General features: G+C 43.7%; 1 protein-coding gene across 1 annotated transcript in view; it reads left to right on the forward strand.

The window, feature by feature from the left end:
* The window catches only part of Mroh2b (maestro heat like repeat family member 2B), a 53,481-nt gene extending 38,118 nt beyond the window's left edge, over positions 1 to 15,363 (forward strand). Inside the window, exons 30-42 of the mRNA XM_013349705.2 lie at positions 1,481 to 1,633; positions 4,107 to 4,264; positions 4,728 to 4,854; positions 6,665 to 6,852; positions 8,120 to 8,260; positions 8,617 to 8,731; positions 9,272 to 9,418; positions 9,660 to 9,842; positions 12,547 to 12,702; positions 12,976 to 13,107; positions 13,560 to 13,662; positions 14,611 to 14,676; positions 15,257 to 15,363. Of these exons, the coding sequence (XP_013205159.1) occupies positions 1,481 to 1,633; positions 4,107 to 4,264; positions 4,728 to 4,854; positions 6,665 to 6,852; positions 8,120 to 8,260; positions 8,617 to 8,731; positions 9,272 to 9,418; positions 9,660 to 9,842; positions 12,547 to 12,702; positions 12,976 to 13,107; positions 13,560 to 13,662; positions 14,611 to 14,676; positions 15,257 to 15,363 (1,776 nt within the window). The remainder of the gene's footprint in view (positions 1 to 1,480; positions 1,634 to 4,106; positions 4,265 to 4,727; positions 4,855 to 6,664; positions 6,853 to 8,119; positions 8,261 to 8,616; positions 8,732 to 9,271; positions 9,419 to 9,659; positions 9,843 to 12,546; positions 12,703 to 12,975; positions 13,108 to 13,559; positions 13,663 to 14,610; positions 14,677 to 15,256) is intronic.
* The last annotated feature ends 4,105 nt before the right edge of the window (positions 15,364 to 19,468 follow it).

A 19,468-nucleotide genomic window follows, 5' to 3' on the forward strand; every position in this document is an offset into this window, starting at 1 on the left:
CTTCTTCTTCTTCTTCTTCTTCTTCTTCTTCTTCTTCTTCTTCTTCTTCTTCTTCTTCTTCTTTTTCTTCTTCTTCTTCTCCTCCTCCTCCTCTTCCTCCTCCTCCTCCTCCTCCTCCTCTTCCTCCTTCTCCTTCTTCTGACAAAAGATTATTTCTTACAGAAGGTTGACCAATCAGTTCTGTCATTTATTCTATCACTGACATATGCTGAGTATACAGTGTATGTCAAGATCAACTCTAGGCCCTAAGAAGAGAAAACCAAAGTTATATGGTACCCTAGTCAAATAAAACATCAAGTAATAATAACTGAAGAAAAAAATCAAGTAAAAGAATAAGGACTAGGTTACAGGTGACCCTCTGGAGAAAAAGTATGTATCCAGTAAAATCAGGAGAGCATGGCTGCATGTTCCTAGAGTAGGTGTATTTCATCTGTACATTGCCATGGCGGATCTAACCTATCCAAAAGGTCACTGGCTGCTGTAGGACAGTGGAATGTGGATGGAATAAGAACAAAATTAGCAAAGTCAGTTCGAAGGAAATGACAAGAGTCCAGTTATTAGGTGAGATAACTTGGATCAAGGTGGCAACAGCAGACAATGAAAAATCGATGTGAGTGGGGAAGAGATGTTCGCTCACAGCATATCGTAGAAGCCTGATACATTTCTCTTGGGAATGTAAAAACTCACAAACTGGCTGCCCTGAAAGACTAGAAAACAGCTCATTATTTTCTCACGAATGCATCATCAGACCATTTAACACTCGGGAGTCAGTTCTGCATACCAATGTTCTCCTGTCAATCATCTTCAGTCAGCTCAAGATAGTCAAAGCCCAAGATGATGCCTTGGGGAACTCAGTCAGTCTTCCAACTTCTGCCTGGCTGCCCACTTTCTGTCACCAGCTTCATATTCAGCCATAGACACTTACATCCACACACTGCTGTCAATCAAACGTTCTGAGCTTCCTATACCTAGAGATCAAAACTGCAGTTTTTATTTCCTTGACCTTCTTGACAGCTCTCGATAGTGAAGAATAGATTCTGCCAGCCACTTGATCATTCATCAGTATATGTGACAAATTCTCCCAAACTTGAAACATTTCTATGATATATAAAATGTGTGTGGAGGTTCTTCCGTGTGTGTGTGTGTGTGTGTGTGTGTGTGTGTGTGTGTGTGTGTGTATTCTCTACTATTTTCATTTCTGCAATATGCTATAACTTTGGATTTGGAAAAGAAATTGTCCTAGAAGGCTTGAGAGTCAATAACTATAAAATCATAAAAGAGGCTACCCCAGATAGAGTTTGCTTAAAGAAAAAAAGTCAGAATAGGTCCTATTTCCTCTGGCCTCTGTGGTTTCAGTCAGATGTTAGCCATTTGGAAAGCGCCGTGGTTTCTGTCATCCTAAAACACGCCGTAGCAGCAGGTTTAGGTGTCTGGATCTAAAGGGACGTGGGTGCTAATGCGTTTGTGGCTATATCCTCAGATTGTCTGCAAATTCATCCCCAGTGAAGAAATCCAGGCATTCATGGAGGAGACACTGGATGGCCTGGAAACTCTCAACCCCATGTGCACAAAGGCCTGTGGCATATGGATGATTGCAGCCCTGAAGGAGCATGGCGCTGTGCTGGAAGATCAGGTGAACTGACAACCAACCAGTCATGGGGCAGAGCAGGATCCTTGCACCTCCAAGGTGCTGAGTCGAATTCCCATTCCGTTTTTCCTCTAATCATTAGTCTAATGGGAAGCAGGCAAAAGCTTCAGGGACCTCAGCAGAATGCTAACCTATATCTTAACAAGGCTGGATGGCCTAGCCAAATCTTTGATTATAACAACTTTTAAAACACAATAGAGTACCTGCCCAGAATGCACAAAGACCTGTGTTCCGTTCCCAACATAGTATAAACAGGGCAGCATGGCATATGTCTGCAGTCCTAGCTCTTGGGGGATGGAGACAGTAGATTCAGGAGTTCAAGACAATTATCACCTACATATGAACTTCAGTGCCACATGGGATACATGAGACTTTGTCATACACACACACACATATACATACACACACACACCAAACACACTACACATATACACTGTACACCACACACACACACACGCATACACAATGGTTCCCACTCTGTCCAGCCAAAAGAAAGAGTTCTGGCCTCAAGAAAAATGGGTAGGTGGATGCTTCTGTGATGGTCATTGAGCGCAGGGAGAGTCTCCAGTTCACTGCTGCTCTTCATATTACTCTTTCACACCCCCTTAGAGGGTGTCACCTGGAAAGCAAGGTTGACAGTGGGGTGGGGAAAGTGCTCAGTCCTTCATCACAGCTGGGGACTTCAGAAGAAAGAACAGGATTTAGATTCAGGAGTCTCTGCTAAGAGCGCCACGTGGAGACACTCTATCCTAACTCCTCAAGTCAAAAGCAGAACATGCCCTACTCCAAGGTTAACCAGCAAGAAAGATAGCTGAACTGAACGAGGCCATCTCTGAAGAAAAGAGCTTCTTACCCCACATCCATTGTCAACAACCCTTAATCACACCGCCTTGAGGAAGGTCTTTAGAAATTAGTCCTGTCCTAATTACTTTCCAATAAATTGTTTTAAAAAAATGGGAAACCATGTGTTAGACATGAGGATAAATGTAGGAAAAATGTAGTTGATAAGAATGAAATACCTGTGTATTTGTGTGATTGGCATAAAGAGAGAGATTGATTAGCAGAACGTAGTGAAAATTTTGAAAGGGAAATTAAACCCTCCCCAGTTATCATTGAACTGGGCTGTTGAGATAATCATCTTAAGAGATACTTGCAATGTTTTTTGGATAATTTAGAAAATGTTATGCTTTTGATAAATACGTTATGCTTATAATAAGTATTTAATTTAAATATCCATACAAAATAAGAAGAAAATTGTAGTAGAGGCAAAGTATCTTTGCATAAATTCCTGCCGTTCCCCACACAGGAAATCTGAATAGATATAATAGTATCCCCCACTGTTAATGGTTAGCATCCAAGTTCAGAAAACTGGCTGGCGTCTGTCTTCCTCTGGGAGATGACATCATCTCTTCTTTGAAGTCACCCTCCTTCAACACCCTCCTCCTCATGCTTCTCACCTTTACATTTCTACTGTGTCCTTATCGACCCGATGGCCTCCTGCACCATCTCTGCCTTGCCCTGTGGAACTGCTGAATTAAGATTCCAGAATGCTCTGGTTGCTTCTGGACCACCATTTGCCTTACACCTTCTGGAACCCAGTCCTTTGGGTAGATGATCGAAATACTTTATTGGATTCATCTCAACTGTCACAAAAGGGCTGCATTTTTTTCCTTTTTAATATATTCCTCAGCAGTGCTGATTACAACATCCAGCATAGTGTACTGTTTTCATGGTGCTCACTAAGATGGGCTAAAAAGATACCCAGTTCACCAGTATATTGTGTGAGAAATGAGTCATGGCGGAGAAACAATTTCTGTCTTTAACATTATTTGCAATTGTAGCACAAATTCTAATTGGTATTAATAATAAAAAACCCAGTGTCGGATGTAGAGGTTAATGCTGAAGATCAGAGAAGCAGTGCAGCCAGTCACTAGAAAGACCTTTTTTTCTACCAAATAAATCCTCAGACCAAAAGGGCAATCCTGCCCTCAGACTGCCTCCTCAGATTGCGTCCTCTGACTGCATGCACAGACTGCAACTTCAGACTGTATCTCCAGACTGCAACTGAGCTCCTGTCTCCTCCTGCCTTATATTGCTCTCTCTGCCCAGCCATATCATTTCCTGTCTCCATCTCCCTGGTGCTGGGATTAAAGGTGTGGGCCAAAACTGCCTGGCTCTGTTTCTCTTTGAATCAATCTAGCATAGCTCAGGATGGCCTTGAACTCACAAAGGTCTGTCTGCCTCTGTCTCCCGAGTCCTGGAATTAAAGGTGTGTGCCACCACTGCCTGGGCTCTAGTGTCTTAGCTCTGCCCTCTCATCTTTCTGCAAGCTTTGTTTGTTAAAACACAAACCAAATATCACCACAGGCAGTTCATCAACCACCCACCGCAGTGTGAATGGTGCCGTCCTTGAACCACTCACAAAGAAAGAAAGTGACAGGTACTGTTTTCTTCTTAGCTGCTGGAGATCCTGAGTACGACTTACCATCACATGCCAGTGCTCAGACAGAGGGAGGAAAGTTTTCAGTTCATGCTAGAAGCCATCTCCCAGATCGCCAGTTTCCACATGGACGCCGTTGTTGTCAGCCTGTTACAGAAGCCTCTGCCCTTTGACAGGTAGGGTCGGATGCATCCTACAAGACCACCGTACAGAGCATCAGGAAGGATGTGTTGTTTGAGAGAAAGATAGCAAGGGTTGAAAACATCTCACCTGAACATCATTTTTAAAATTGATATTTAAACCATGAATAATATTTTCCAAACATTTTATTGGATGCAAAAGTGCTCATCTTAAAATAGAAATGCATTGTGTTTATAGTAAGGATAAGTACATACTGGAAGTCAGTATCCCTCCTCTTTCTGGTTCCTATCTGTTTGGACATTCACAGGCCCCAGAAACCCATGATCAAATGCAGGGCTGTTAAACAAACCATCATTATTGCCTCTTGCCATAGCAGCATAGCTCTCTGCCTTTGCAGGCATGATTCATCATAAGGCAATTTTAAACTAAGTCAGACGGAAAAGCTCACAGTCCAGAGAGTTGTGCCTTATCTGTCAACTTCCTGACTTCTCGTCCTAGGGACACAAAGACGCTGTGGAAAGCACTGGCTGAAAATCCAGCCTCTAGTGTCAAACTCATGAGAGCCCTGATAAAGAAGCTGGAAGTCAGGTTAGAAGACGATATTGCCGGGATAGATGCAATTTCAGTAAGTTGGACATTTGATCCCTTGCCTCGTCTGTGCTCTGTTCCGTGATCCATTCACACCTGGTTCCAGGCGATGGAGACCTAAATTATAGTCTAGTTCGTCTTAGACAAACGTGGCAGCAATGTTGTCTGTGGTTAATCATTTTCAGAAGTGAATTTCTTATCAGTACCAAAAAAAGTATTTCCAAATTAGTGTTGTGGCTGTTGTTGTTGTTGAAACACTAAGAATCCCCCATGCTGATAGTGGGGAGAGTGCCTGAGTTTGCCTTCCCCTGGAATCAGATTGATGACTGCCCTGATTGTCATCAGAGAACCTTCATCCAGCAACTGATGGGATGCAGAGATCCACAGCTAAGCACTGGGCCAAGCTCCTGGAGTCCAGTAGAAGAGAGGGAGGAGGGATTATATGAGCAAAGGGGTCAAGATCATAATGGGTACCAAATGAGGAGCAGAAGGAGGGAGAACATGAGCAAGGAAGTCAGGACCATGAGAGGTGCGTCCACCTACTGAGACGGTGGGACTGATCTAATGGGAGATCAACAAGGCCAGTTAGACTGGAACTGATGGAGCATGTGATCAAACCGGACTCTCTGAATGTGGCTGACAGTGGAGGCTGACAGGCTGACTGAGAAGCCAAGGACAATGGCACTGGGTTTTGATTCCACTGCATGGACAGGCTTTGTGGGAACCTAGTCTGTTTGGATGCTCACCTTCCTGGACCTGGGGGAAGCGGGGAGGACCTTGGACTTCCCATAGGGTAGGGAACCCTGACTGCTCCTTGGACTGGAGAGGAAGAGGAAGGGGAAGTGGGGGGGGGAGGAAAGTGGGAGCAGGGGAGGAGGTGGAAATTTTCTTTTATTTATTTATTTATTTATTTATTTATTTATTTATTTATTAAAGATTTCTATCTCTTCCCCGCCACCGCCTCCCATTTCCCTCCCCCTCCCCCAATCAACTCCCCCTCCCTCATCAGCCCAAAGAGCAATCAGGGTTCCCCTGCCCTGTGGGAAGTCCAAGGAACCCCCACCTCCATCCAGGTCTAGTAAGTTGAGCATCCAAACTGCCTAGGCTCTTACAAAGCCAGTACGTCCAGGAAATTTTCAATTAAAAAAAAAAGAAAAAAATGATCATAATGGGTAAACCCACCAAAACAGCTGACCAGAGCTAGTGGGAGCTCACTGATTCTTGACTGACAACTGGCGAACCTGCATAGGACTGAACTAGGCACTCTGAATGTGGGTGACAGTTGTGTGGCTTGGGCAGTCTGTGGGTCCACTGGCAGTGGGACCAGAATTTATACTCGGTGCAAGAACTGGGTTTTTGGAGCCCATTCTCTATGGATACCTTGCTTGGCTTTGGTACGTGGAGGAGGGGCTTGGTTATGCCTCAACTTATTATGCCAGACTTTGTTGACTCCCCATAGAAGGCCTTACCCTTTCTGAAGAGTGGATGAGGATTTGGGTGGAGGGGAAGATAGAAGAGAAGAGAGGAGGGTAGGGAAGGGGAATTGTGGTTGGTATAGAAAACAAAAAAAAAAAGCTTATAAATGAAAAATTTAAAAAAGGAAATCCCCCATTCTGGAAAACATTCATTTTCCATGATGTGTCCACCTGAAGCCATGACGCCAGCATGGCAGTCCTAAGAAACCCAGCCTGTGGAGTAATTTAGAGGCCAGTTTATGTTCCTTTTCCGGGTGTTCTTATCAGGGGTGTGCTTAAATTATACAACGACCCCTGAGACAAAGAAGGAGCTTCTGTGGCAGCCCCGGAGGAGCGACAGCTGCTTGACTGGGCGGTCCTTTGTTTCCTCAGGTGGCCTGTGCTATGTATGAAGTCATCTCAACAGGGACTCGCATCACTCACTTGTACCCAGAACTCTTCACCCTCCTCCTGAAGCTGGTCAGCTGCTCCCTGGGCCAGAAAATGCCGGCTTCCACCTTGAGCCAAAGGCGACATGTGATGCCACTCGGAGAACGGCAGCAGACCCCAGACCCCTGCAGGCAAATGACCCGTCAGAGAAGCCCCCTTGGTGGGCCTGACCCTACACTCCTGGAGAGGGGCTGTGGAAGTCACTCTGTGCCATCTGCCCTGGTATCAAACCCTTATGGAATGAGCAAGGCTTTAGAGTCCTTTAACCGTGACTCCAGGCCTGGTAGTTCTTTTTTTCCTGAGCCAACACCTAAAGAATCTGCCTAGGATAGTCACGTGAGGAGTGGGGCGAGATGGGAGGCTGTTCTTTCTTCCCTTGAGGGCCCATACTGTGTCTGTTGTCGAGATCTTCCTGGGAAAGGTGGAATTCTGTGATAATGAAGGCCCCGGAGAAAGGAAACAAATATCCCATCCCATCTAAGACTTCAGGGACAGGCAAAAGCAATGTCAGTCCATAAAGCTATGAGTCAGTGCTTTCTTTTCTTTTATTTAAAAAGATCATTTTTGTTTGGAATTCTCAATAGATTTTTTTATCATGTTTCCCCTCTTTCAATTCCTCCCAGAGCCTCCCAATCTCCCTATCCACCCAACTTTCTGTTCTCTCTCCCAAAGACACACACACACAAAAAAAAAAAAATGGAAAGCAAAACAAACATAAGACCAGTAAGACAAAAAATGCAAAAATAAAACAGAAAAACATGTAGCTTATTATATCTCTTATGTTTTTAATGCTTGCTTTATATTCACCAAGAGACCTGTTGAGAACTCTAAGGTGTGGATTTCATCTTATATAACTCTGCTTCCCTGACCTCTGGCATAGCTTTTCATTCCCATGTCAGCTCATAATGTAGCCTTTTACAAGACATTTTAAACAGCATTTAGACTCAGCACGTGCTGCTCTGATAATACATGTAGCTTCACCAATGGCAGCAGTATTAGGGGCCATATTTGAAGCCAGACACACATATGTGAATGCATAGACACCAGAAGCTACATCCCAGCAACCGGCAGGTTCACAAGAAGATGCAATCTGATCTCAAAAATGTGTTATTTTTCACTTACTGTGTGTAGGGCTTAGCTTGGTATATTATTAGTATATTGATTGTCTTTCCTTATGGGCAGCTGACTAGATTTTTATGTCACTATCTGTTCATCACCTGTGTCCCCTTTGACCCCAACACTAAAGTGTTCGAATAGGGCTGTCTTATTTTTGTATTGAATAACATCCACTAATCTAAGGTGGGAGAGACTTACAAGAAGTGGGAAGACTAAACTAGGGAATTCGCAACCTCCCCTGTAGGGTTGATTTACTTCTGAGGTGTCTGCTGTCTCCTCTAGACTCTCAACTGCCACTCTGAAATGCTTGCAAGCCCAAGCCATGAAAGAAGGCCTTGCAAAAGAATCTGATGAAGGCGACAATTTATGGAACCTGCTTAGCAACCCTGACACCCATCACCTAGGCGTGTGTGCACTGGCCAGGTAATTTGCTGATGATCTAGAAGTGGGTACAAAAGAGAAAAGCAAAGACCAAGAATGAAGATGCGACCCCACTGGTAGCATCAGGTACCAAGGCAGGAAGGAGGAAGACGACGTGGGTTTTTCAGCCCCAAGCTTAAAATTTTTCCCTCAAGAACGAAAATGATTCAAGTGAACTACTTTAGCTAAACTATATAAATTGACTACTGGGATGGGTCGTTTTAAAAACGTAAGGCTTGGCTACCTTTCATCTAGTATTTCTCTCGAGATACAATTATTGGCTTGAGAGACCTGTAAATACACCGCAGCTTCCTCCATGAGAAGGAAATTAAGTCCCTTTTAAAACGTGTGTTTTCCAGGAGCATGGCTGTCTGGCAGCACGGAGTCATACTCGATATCATGGAACACCTACTTGCATCTTTCACCTCCTCCTCCGAGAACTACCGGATAACGGGCACCGCCTTCTTCTCTGAGGCAAGGAAGAATAGTCATCCCTGCGCCCTTGTTGGTCCCTTACTGTGTGTCTCCTGGAGACTGTGGAGCTCAAGGGGCCCTCCAGAGGGAGTTTTAGTGGTGACAGGACCCGTTCCTGCCAAAGATGCACAAACAATGTATAAAAGGGGAGGGAAATCTCTGTCTCAACCAGCTCCTCCGGATCAGGAAATGGAGACTAGGAAATGAAAGGGGGACTTAACACTAAGTCAGCATCTCTCTAGCTCTTCCCCCACACAAGGACCAGCCAATCCAGAGAAGGAAAGCTGAGCAGAAGCTTCTGTCTTTGTTCCTCCAGTTTCGTTTGAGGAAATCCTCCTATCTAGATATCTGGTCCTCATTACCTTGACCTGTGAGTAGCTCATATCTGGGGCTGGAATGATACCAGATTTGTTAGTTCACTCGGGAGCTTCCTTCCTCTGCTCCACGGCAGTAAGGACCCAACTTTAATTGTACTTAAGGTGCCTTGAGCTGTCCCCTCGAGGGAAGGGACTCTAAAGGGGAGGAGTATGTTGATTTCAGCTTATGAAGGAGCCAATCCTCTGGAAGCATGGAAATCTCCGAGACGTACTAATTTTCATGGATCAGAGTGCCTGGGATTCCAACGCTATTCTGAGGCAAATGGCCATCCGAGGACTGGGCAACACAGCCTCCGGGGCTCCTCACAAGGTAAGCTGCACTCTTGGGGGAAAGGATTTGTTTAAGCAGAGTCTCAAGGTGGTAGTATAGCAACTCCCATCTGGTAGCTTCGTGGGAATTAAGTGAAAATCCCAGCAACCTAGCTGATGTAACGACTTCGGGGCTGAAGTATATGTGACGAACATTATAGTTTCCATGCCTGGGAATTTCTACCCTGTTCAAGAAACACATGGAATCGTTTCATAGATTAAGAGACCTTGTCCCATAACAGGTGAGGAAGCATAAGCAGATAATGTTAGAATCGATCATCAGAGGCCTGTACCACCTGGCGCGCACTGAGGTCGTCTGTGAAAGCTTGAAAGCCCTGAAGAAAATCCTGGAGCTGCTCACAGAGAGAGACATCAGCTTCTACTTCAAGGAAATCGTGCTACAAACAAGAACCTTTTTTGAAGATGTAAGTGAGCCTCTGGGAGTCTCCCTTCCCTGGGAGACTCGGGAAGGGTCCTCACAGTGCATGGAGGAGATTGTGGGTGCCCCACCAGCCCTTGGTAGCCACCCCTGAGAGCTTCTGCAAACCACGTCCACACAGGCTACTGCTCCTAGCTTTTCTCTGTCTGAGCGTGCTCCCTGGTTCAGAAAGTACAACTGACCTAAGCCAAGTGACGTAGAATTATTGCCCGGATGACTAGTCCTGGGAAGAAACTTGAACAAATGTCTTGAGTTCTTCACTCCATAGAAGGTTTGAGTACTTTTACCTGTGAGGTCAGCACACCCACAAATGCCCTCTCTCTTTGTTTTCTTCAGTTCCCTCTGATGCTCATTTCCCAGACTGGTTTCCTGGGTTTATCTCCCAGGTTAATTTGCTCAGATCTCATTTACTTTAGGGAATATACAAACTAGGACAGTTCCTAGTTCCTCCAACACTATCCATTCCACTTTCCAAATTCAAAGACTCATTTCATCCAGGGGTCAGTCAATTACAATACATGAACCAAATCCAACCTACACTCTGCATTTGTCAATAAAGTTTTATTGGAACACAGCCACACTTGCTGATGATGTATTGCCCGAGGCTGTTTTCACAGGCTACCTGCAGAGCTGTTAACAGATAAAGGAACCAATGGGGCTTATAAATTGTAACTTATTTGACTCATCACCAAAGATCAATTAGCATTTCTAAGTGAAGGGAAGTCATTCCCTTTCTGTAGTCCACAAATTGTATTTTAGTACTATTTGTTTGTTTGTTTATTCACTGCTGTGGATATAAAAATCTGTTTTCACAATAACTTCAACCTAGCATTTTAAGGGCTACAGATGCTTCCTCAAGTCCTACTGTTGGAAGAACTGCTAGCTTCCCTCTCTAGTGTTCCCTCCATAAACATTTAAGGCTTCATTAAATTGCCTATCTTCTGGTCTCCAGACTGAAAACTCCAATTTCAAAAACCTAATTTTTCTATTCATTATATATTTTATAGGCCACTAAGTTAAGTCTCCTATGGAGGCCTGAGAAGTATTAAATAGAACTTAAGGGAAAATTGCCTTTCAACTACAACATTTTCCTATTTATTTACTCCAAATTTTTAATATTTCATTTTCTTCCTGAAACTTTGGTGATTTATTAGCTTAGGATCTATAAATTTTAATATATACTATATGCCTGCTGCCAATAATTCTAAAATGTTGCATTTTGTCCTTTGTTTATATTCTAGTGTAGCCTGGCATGTTAAAACAGCTTTCTGTGTATTTTTTCCCCAACCATTTTCTTTAATTTAATTCTCAAGATACCCTCAAACTGCTTCCTGGACTTCTGCTCAATGTAGAATTTTTCTGGAGGAAAAAAAAAGTTTATTTTTTCACTACATAGATAATTGATATCACTCTTCATTCAACAAGGGGATGACTGAAGTCTGCTTTTTGGCCCCATCTGTTAGATTTCCTGCTTTCTTGTTGAAATAATAATATTTCTCTTGGATCTGAGCCCTAAGTCTTCTTGACAGTTTCCAAGCAATGTTACACAGAGCTATTTTAAAAGAAAAAAATGCAAATTCTTCCTGGTTATTAGATTAGTCATTGCTCACTCCTAGGAGGGATTGATTTCATCACATGTGAATAAAGATCTTACAAAACCTAGATGTTAGCAAAGATGTGCAAATCTTCCTCCAGAGTGTCACTTTCCTGCAAGCCTGCGTAACTCCGTAACGCTTTTTCCTCTGTATTATTTTACTATAGTGTGGGCAGGCATGCAATCTCTGTATTTTGCTACATGGGCTGGCAAGCAATTCCAACTCCCCCCCCCCCCATTTTCCTCTCAGAGCCCTAGCTCTCTCCTGTAATTCTCAAAGCCTGATGATGCTTTAGAGAAGGGCAGAGCTGAACACATGTGGCCACTGTGCCACACCCCCGGCCCCTTTTTGCTGCTCTGCTACCTCTGGCAATCACTTTACTCAGTGTTTTCCATTTTTCTCAACCGAAAAATGAGAGCATTGAACTTCACAGATATTTCCTCATTTTTAGGCCAGCTTTGTGGGCCTGAGCAGGACACTCATCTTTGCTTCTGTTGCTTGCTGTGACTCTGAAGTTTTACACATGTGAGCCACAGGGGCTCCCTCCATCATCTTACAGTTTCAACTATCCTAGACAACAATAATAATAATAAAAGCTTCCATAACTTCGTGTGGGAGGAGGGTCACAGGAGGAGAGTCAGGCAGATTTTTGTTTGACCCAAGACTCAGTGCCAGGATTCCTGAGAAGTGTTTCATCCCTTTACAAAACAATTGGCATCTCGTGGAAGAGCAGTGGATCTAATGTAGCTTAGATAAGATGACTCATAGCTTTAGGGTTAATTATGCAACCAGGAAATTTTAAGAAAATATGTAACGAATGGGTACCTTCCCTGGCCTCCTGCTGCCAACTCCCCTATCATAAACTATCAACTCCCAATCATAAACAAGGGGAGAAATCAGCTCTTCAGATCTCTAACATCACCCAAAACTGAGTCTGAGGGATGGAGTCCTGGAGACAACAGAGGCAGTGGCACAAACACACCAGTGCGCGGGTTCTAGACTTCCTTCCACGACTTAAGGAGTGGCAAGGTGGGGTGGGTACCAGAGGGGTGCCAGCAGGGAATATCCTGTGAGAAGACCCATTTCTCGCCACAGGAGCAAGATGATGTGAGACTGACTGCCATCGTCTTATTTGAGGATTTGGCAGCCCTAACAGGAAGAAGATGGAAGATCTTTTTCGCCGAAGAAGTAAAAAAGAGCATGATTTCATTCCTTCTCCACCTCTGGGACCCTAACCCCAAGATTGGGGCTGTGAGTAGGCCTGCAGGCCCCTTCATTCACCTCCTCTTTCTGCAGGACTGAGGAGTGTGCACTAGCCTGGTCTCTCTGAACAGGAAGCCAACTCTGAGGTCACCCTTCAGAGTTGAACCCAAAAGGACACTTCACCAATTTGAAATTCTATTTCATCATCTCTTTTCCACCTTTTTGTTTCTTTCAAGCCACAGGCAGTCAGTGAGCAGTTATTCCGTTCTGGCAGATGACTCCGGGCTTATAGACTGTGATAGCGAAACCTCTGTATTCTAGGCTTGCCGTGATGTCTTGATCATCTGCATCCCTTTCCTGGGCCTTCAGGAGCTCTATGGGATACTGGACCACCTCCTTGAACCAGACCTGCCACGGGCCAGGGATTTCTACAGGCAATTCTGCAAGAAGCTGGTGAGTGCACAGCAGATGGTGCCGCCGAAATAGCAAAATCGGAGTCTAGACAAACCTCATGAGAATAGACATAATTGGTATCAATCTCTAGCAAGGAGCTGACTGAAGTCTCCTCCATGGGTCACATCTGTTGTAGTTCGGTGTTGTTGACATAATAAGAATAGGGCCAGGATAGCCCGACAAGGATGGCAATGACCTCTAGTATTCCCACATATCGCCCTCTCCCTCAAGACCCATAAGGATCACTTTAGCTGTGCTCCCAAAACCGTGTCTGGAACCGGTCCTTTAAGCCTTATTAAACCATGATCAAAATGGCCATAGGGCAACTTGCGGTCCGTCAGCAAATGGCTGTGGGTGTTAACTAACCTTCAGGCTTCTCGTCTCTGAGACATAAGGAAGGAGAAAGGTCCCTTTCCAGCTGCTCTCTTGGAAATGAGCCCCCTCTCTTCCAGGCCAAGAAGAACCAGGAAATTCTGTGGATCCTCCACACACATTTGTTCACCTTTCTGAGCAGCAGCTGGGAGATGATCCGCAGTGCAGCTGTCAAGCTCATGGGTGAGCCCCTTTCCCAGTCCTGACCCACATGGCGTTCTTCTCCTCCGTTTAGTTTTCACTTTGACTGAAAGCTGCCTCGGCGTGAAACGGGTATGGCCGAGACAGAAGGGAGTTGAGGCCACAGGAAGAAATGTGTTCTTCGTCTTGTGGTATCATCTTTAACTTTCACAAATGAAAATATACGACCTCTTCCCATTCACCCACACTTGCTGTCCCGCAACCTGAATGTTCTCTGAAGTCTTCCAGGCTCCACTACTCCCAAGTCTTTGCTCTTTACTTTCCCGGAGTCTTGGTTCCTAGCCTGGGACCACAGAATCAATATTTTTGCTTTGTCTGGTTCCTTCCTCTGAATCAAATACAATATTCTCGAGATGAGCCCACGAGCGGTAACATGATGGACATGAGAAGTATGTCTGGACAGGGCCCTAGCTTCTGCTGTGTTACATGGGACATTTCACCTCCCTGCCACGTCTATGAAACAGAAAAACAAGTGACTCTCTAGACACGCTCCTACTATGACATCCTAAGTATTCTCTGTAAGCCTTATCTAACTAACCCATCACACAGTAAACAGGCCCACTGGTGTGCTCAGGTTTAATACCGAGGCCTAAGGACTTACTGGATCATGCCCGTCATTGCCTTAATTACATTATAAATTTGACACATACACGGACCCTATTTCGCACAGGTTTGAAACCTGACAATACCTTCTCCCCACCCCAAGAAGGCCGCCTAGTGCATTTTTCAAGTGAACTGGATATGTAAGCACTTGCCAAACACATGGCCCACAACCCGGCAGAAGTTCTCCTGCTATTAGCCTCAGCGGCACATGGAGACTCACATAATTTGTTCAGCCAACCATCGGTCCATTTGCCCTCTGACTAGCTCCAATCAGGTCCACTTTCCCCTTATAGTGAAATCGGTACTGTTTTCTTTCCTTGACTTTAGATGCCATTATTCTCCATTTGACCAGCCAATACGTGGCGTTATTAGACCAAGAGCAACTCACCATGCGTAAGTATCACCCTTAGTTGGCGCACATCCTTTTGTTCCACGCTTAGGAAATGAAAAGCTAATTGCTCTAAGTTCCAGATCAGGCCAGAAATAGAAAACTTTGGCTTCCAGTCGTTTTTGAAGCTTTCTAGGCCCTGGAATTGAATTCATAGCAGCCTCCAGCTCTGCTTCTTTGCTGACATCATTCTCAGTTGACTACAAGTTATTTAGTTTGTCTGAACTTGTTGAAATATATATATATATATGTATACATATATATATATATATATAATGGCTGCATCCTCCTTCTTGCCCTCCTCCTCCTCTCCCTCCTCCTTTTCCTCTTCCTCCTCTTCTTTCTCCTCCTCCTCTTCTTTTTCCTCTCCCCAGTCGCTCTGCTCGGGACTGAAGCTTATAATGGCTAAGTACCCACTCTCTCACCCATTGTTTTTCACCTTTTAGACTAGGAGGTGAGCACTGACTTGAGCCTCACACAGGACTGCTCTGTCCAGCACCACAGGGCTGTATAAACATGGCCTCGGTGTGGTTGCTATTCCTCCTAGGTTCTGACTCTCCTTGTTCATTTAATCTTCCATCTCAGGGCTCCAAACACTTCGGCAGGACCCCTGCATCAGTGTCCAGAGAGCTGCTGAAGCTGCCTTACAGACCCTCCTGAGAAGGTGTAAAGAGACCAGCATCCCACTGTAAACCATCAAGAAATAAACTGCTAGGCTTTTTCTAAAACCAACTCCTGTCTTTGTCCTCTGAACTCAAAAACTGACATCTTGAAGGCAGACATGGCACCTAGCATGAGCGTCTTCACGTACATCCCTCACTCTCCTGGGCCTTGCAGGTGACTTGCATTGATAAGAGATAGCATTCATTTCAGAGACAGCCTATTGTCTTTGATGGATGACAGCCACATGGCTTTGCACAAGTTAACCCTCTCTCTTGATAAATTACATCCGAGCAGATGCATACACCATAGCGGAGCATGGCCTGACTCAATTACACTACCAGAAAGAAGAGGGCTACTGCTGTCTTCTGTACACAGGCCTTCAATATTTTTGTCAGACTGACTCTCTACCCACAGTCTTCCCTTTCTCAGATATCATCACATGATAAACTTTAACCTGTCTCTTGTCTCCGGCGTTGTAATTTATGCATCAAAACTATGCGAGGTATTAGTCTACAAAAGACCATTTCTGACATTCTGCTAAAAGGCAGTTTCCATTTTTAAGCTACAGCAATAAAGCGTGCATATTTGGTGCACCTGCGTTGTGGGTGCATATATGTAGTAATAATGTTCTTCATATATCTGGATCACAATTATTTACTCTTTTCCAAAATACACATTGAAAGTTATATGTGTGTGTGTATATATATAATATTTAATAGTCACTTAACCACAAAGACTGTGACACATTGTCATACTTTAGCAATGACATTCATCTTTTCCTCTGGATAGACTATCCCTGAAGATCCCTAGGAGTTACATTCTCTCCTCCTCACCTTCGAAGTCTTTAAGGAAATATCTTTTGTTCCTACAAAGCCTAGAGAGTCAACTAGTCTTTTGAGTTGAAGATTAGGAGCCAAAGTCCCTTTATTTGTTCACTTAAACATTCATTAAGTGCCTCGCTTGGAGTATAAAAATAAAGAAAAAATAGAACAACTCTCCTCATGAAGCTAATGGTCTATGGAATTTTTATGTATGCTCCAGAGCAGTGTTTCTCAACCTGTGGGTCACAGTTTCCTGTGTGGGGAGGGGTCAAATGGCCGTTTTACAGGGGTCACCTAAAAACCAATGAAAAACAGAGATGTTTGCATTACAATTCATAACAGTGGCAAAATTACAGTTATGAAGTAGCAACAAAAACAGTTTTATGGTTGGGGTCACCATACATTAAAAAAAAAAAACTTTATTTAAAGGGTTGTATAGTTAGGAAGGTTGAGAATCACTGTTTTAGATGAAGGAGCCAGTCTCCAACATGGTTCCTAATAGTCTTGGGTCCTGGTGTTTAAGCCCCTATATAGTTTCCTTCAATAATAAACAGGATTGATATTTACAGTCAATAGAATGTTTCAGAAATGATGGTGTCTGACTTCCAAGACAGGGTCTTCTTTTTTCAGTCAATAATCACACTTATTTAGTCTTTGCTGTAAACTATGCACCATTCCTTTTTTTGGGAGGGAAAATTTCATACAATGTATTTTAATCATATTCACACACACATATTCATCCCATATCTACCCCTACATCCCTGCCCCTCTCCTAACTTCATATCCTCTATTTTTAAATAACATTTAATCTAATTTACGCTGCCCATACACCCCTGGATATAGGACAATCCACTGGAGTGTGGTAAACTTTTCAGCAGCCACACCCTTAAAGAAAACTGACTCTCTCTTCTTTCAGAAGTCATTAACTCTACAGATATCCTCAGGAGTGGGATCTCATGAACCCCTAGTCCTTCACATTAGAATGGTGGCTGGCTTGATCTTGTTCTGGTCTTGTGCAGGCGACCACAACTACTGTGAATTCGTGAGTGTCATGGCCAAGACATCATGTCTTAGACACGGCGTTCTTCTAAATTACTCACTCCAGAGAAGCAGTGCAATCTAATGAGATTTCTAAGCCCAGAACTAAGCTAAGCTATTCCCAAATTCCTGAGCCACAAAGCCAAGTGAGATGATGAATCTTTGGCATTTTAAGCCACTAAGTTTTGAAAGTAATTTATTATGCACCAGTAGGTAATCATTGCTGAGAGGGGCCATGATCCCACCAAAATTACTTGCAAACTTAAATGTATTTTCAAACAGATTATATTATCTTGGTAATGGCCTTCATTAAACTCTTAATGGAATAACAAATTAGTCCCAAGCATAACATACATGAAACAGAGCAAGAAAAATAATACTGGAATGTGGGCTTAATTGACCTCCTTTGGCAGGTTATTTTCAATCAAACAACTTTTCAAAATAGCACTTTCCAATGGAACTTTCTTCCCTGATTGAATAATTTTATCTTTCGACACTAACAGATGTAATAGTCATTAGCTACATGAAGTGACTGGACACTTACATATCTGAGAAGTTAAAATGTAATTCATTTAAGTCTCAATTAATTTGAAATATGTATCCAGGTATAGTTTGTCATTATAACACTGTTCTGGGTAACTTCACAATGTATAGGGAAAGCCTTGAAAGGATTTTGTTTGAGCTTTGTAGGTAATAAGGCCTTCAATGCCAGCACTCAACAGGTAGAGGCAAGAGGATCAAGTATTCTAGGTCTTCTACAGCTACCCATCACATCCAAGGTCACCCTGACCCATATGAGACTCTGTCTTTGCATCAAAATAAAACAAAAAAACTTTAGCTTGGTTTGAGAAACACTGGAACTATAGATAATCCTCAATGGTAGAATAAATTTGACAAAGCACTTTTTCCAATAGCTCTTCATCTATCTGTACAATACCTGGATCAACTGACCCATAGAATAATCCAAATAAACAAAGTAGTCAGGCTTTGTGGCAGAATAAACTTAGATCTTCTCCTCATAATAATCCTTTCCATTAATCCTCCCTCCCACTATAATTGCCCCCAGACAGTTACAAGCATTCCAGCCAGTCCTCCAGGCTAGGGCTTCTTCCTGAGAATTTAAACACAAGCAGGTTAGCACCAAGAGGAAGAGTCCTTGTGGATCTCATGGAATTAGTGGCGCAAAGCAAATATGTGTTGGCTTTCTATAGGGGATGCTATGGATCCCTATTAGCCACTCCTGCGGTTTCCATCACTGCTCCTGGCATGTACAATCACTTTTCTTTTCTTTTCTTTTTTTTTTTTTTTTCTTTTTTTTTTTTCTGAACATGAGTCTTTATTGGCCACAGCTACTTGAGGGGGATGAAGCTTGAGGAGTGGGTGGCACCGATGACAGGCCTGCCGTGCTTCACAGGCTTGTAGGTGATGGAGAACTCGCCCAGGTAGTGGCCGATCATCTCCGGCTTGATGCACTTGATGCAGCTCTACGGCGCCAGGCAGAGGCGACGCCTCAACCGTGGCCTGCGGCGGAAGCAGCACTCGCTGCTCAAGCGCCTGAAGGCCAAGAAGGAGGTGCCGCCCATGGAGAAGCCCGAGGTGGTGAAGACCCACCTGTGGGACTTGATCATCCTGCCCGAGATGGTGGGGAGCATGGTGGGCGTGTACAATCACTTTTCAACTCATGTTCGCTGTTAGGCAGATTCTGCAGTGCTCACAGACTGCCCAAAACGGTCCAGCAACTAATGCAGAAGGCTAGGAATCATATTCATTTGCAATTCTGCTTGCTTCCCTTGGACTCAACAGGGAGAGTCAATGTTCTGCTGGTAAATTGGGGGATGTTTAGTTCTGCTGACCCTTAAATGAGGACAGTTTTACGGGAACAGAGAACAGAGATTACAGACAGGAGGAAACAAATAGGCTTTAAGGGAAAGCCAGAGTAATCGTTTAGCTGGAACTGTCTCTGTGTTGCCAGAGTTTCAAAAAAATAAAATTCAGATAAAGCATTTCGCCTGGAATCTGCAAAAGAGCCTGAAATTATGCAAATAGTTTCTAAAAGAACTTTTTTATTATTTGATCCTAAACCTGACAATTATCTTTAAAATCACCATTGTACAGGAATTAGAGGAAGCACAGTTCATCAGATACATAACAGCCTGAGAATTAGTCAGAAACCCCTGACAGCGATAGCTTTCTGACCATCAGGTTTACACAGTTTTTGCTTCTTGGTCTCTCTCTCTCTCTCTCTCTCTCTCTCTCTCTCTCTCTCTCTCTCTCT

The sequence above is a fragment of the Microtus ochrogaster genome, chromosome 19 (assembly GCF_000317375.1).
Source record: "Microtus ochrogaster isolate Prairie Vole_2 chromosome 19, MicOch1.0, whole genome shotgun sequence".
Classification (NCBI taxonomy): Eukaryota; Metazoa; Chordata; class Mammalia; order Rodentia; family Cricetidae; genus Microtus; species Microtus ochrogaster.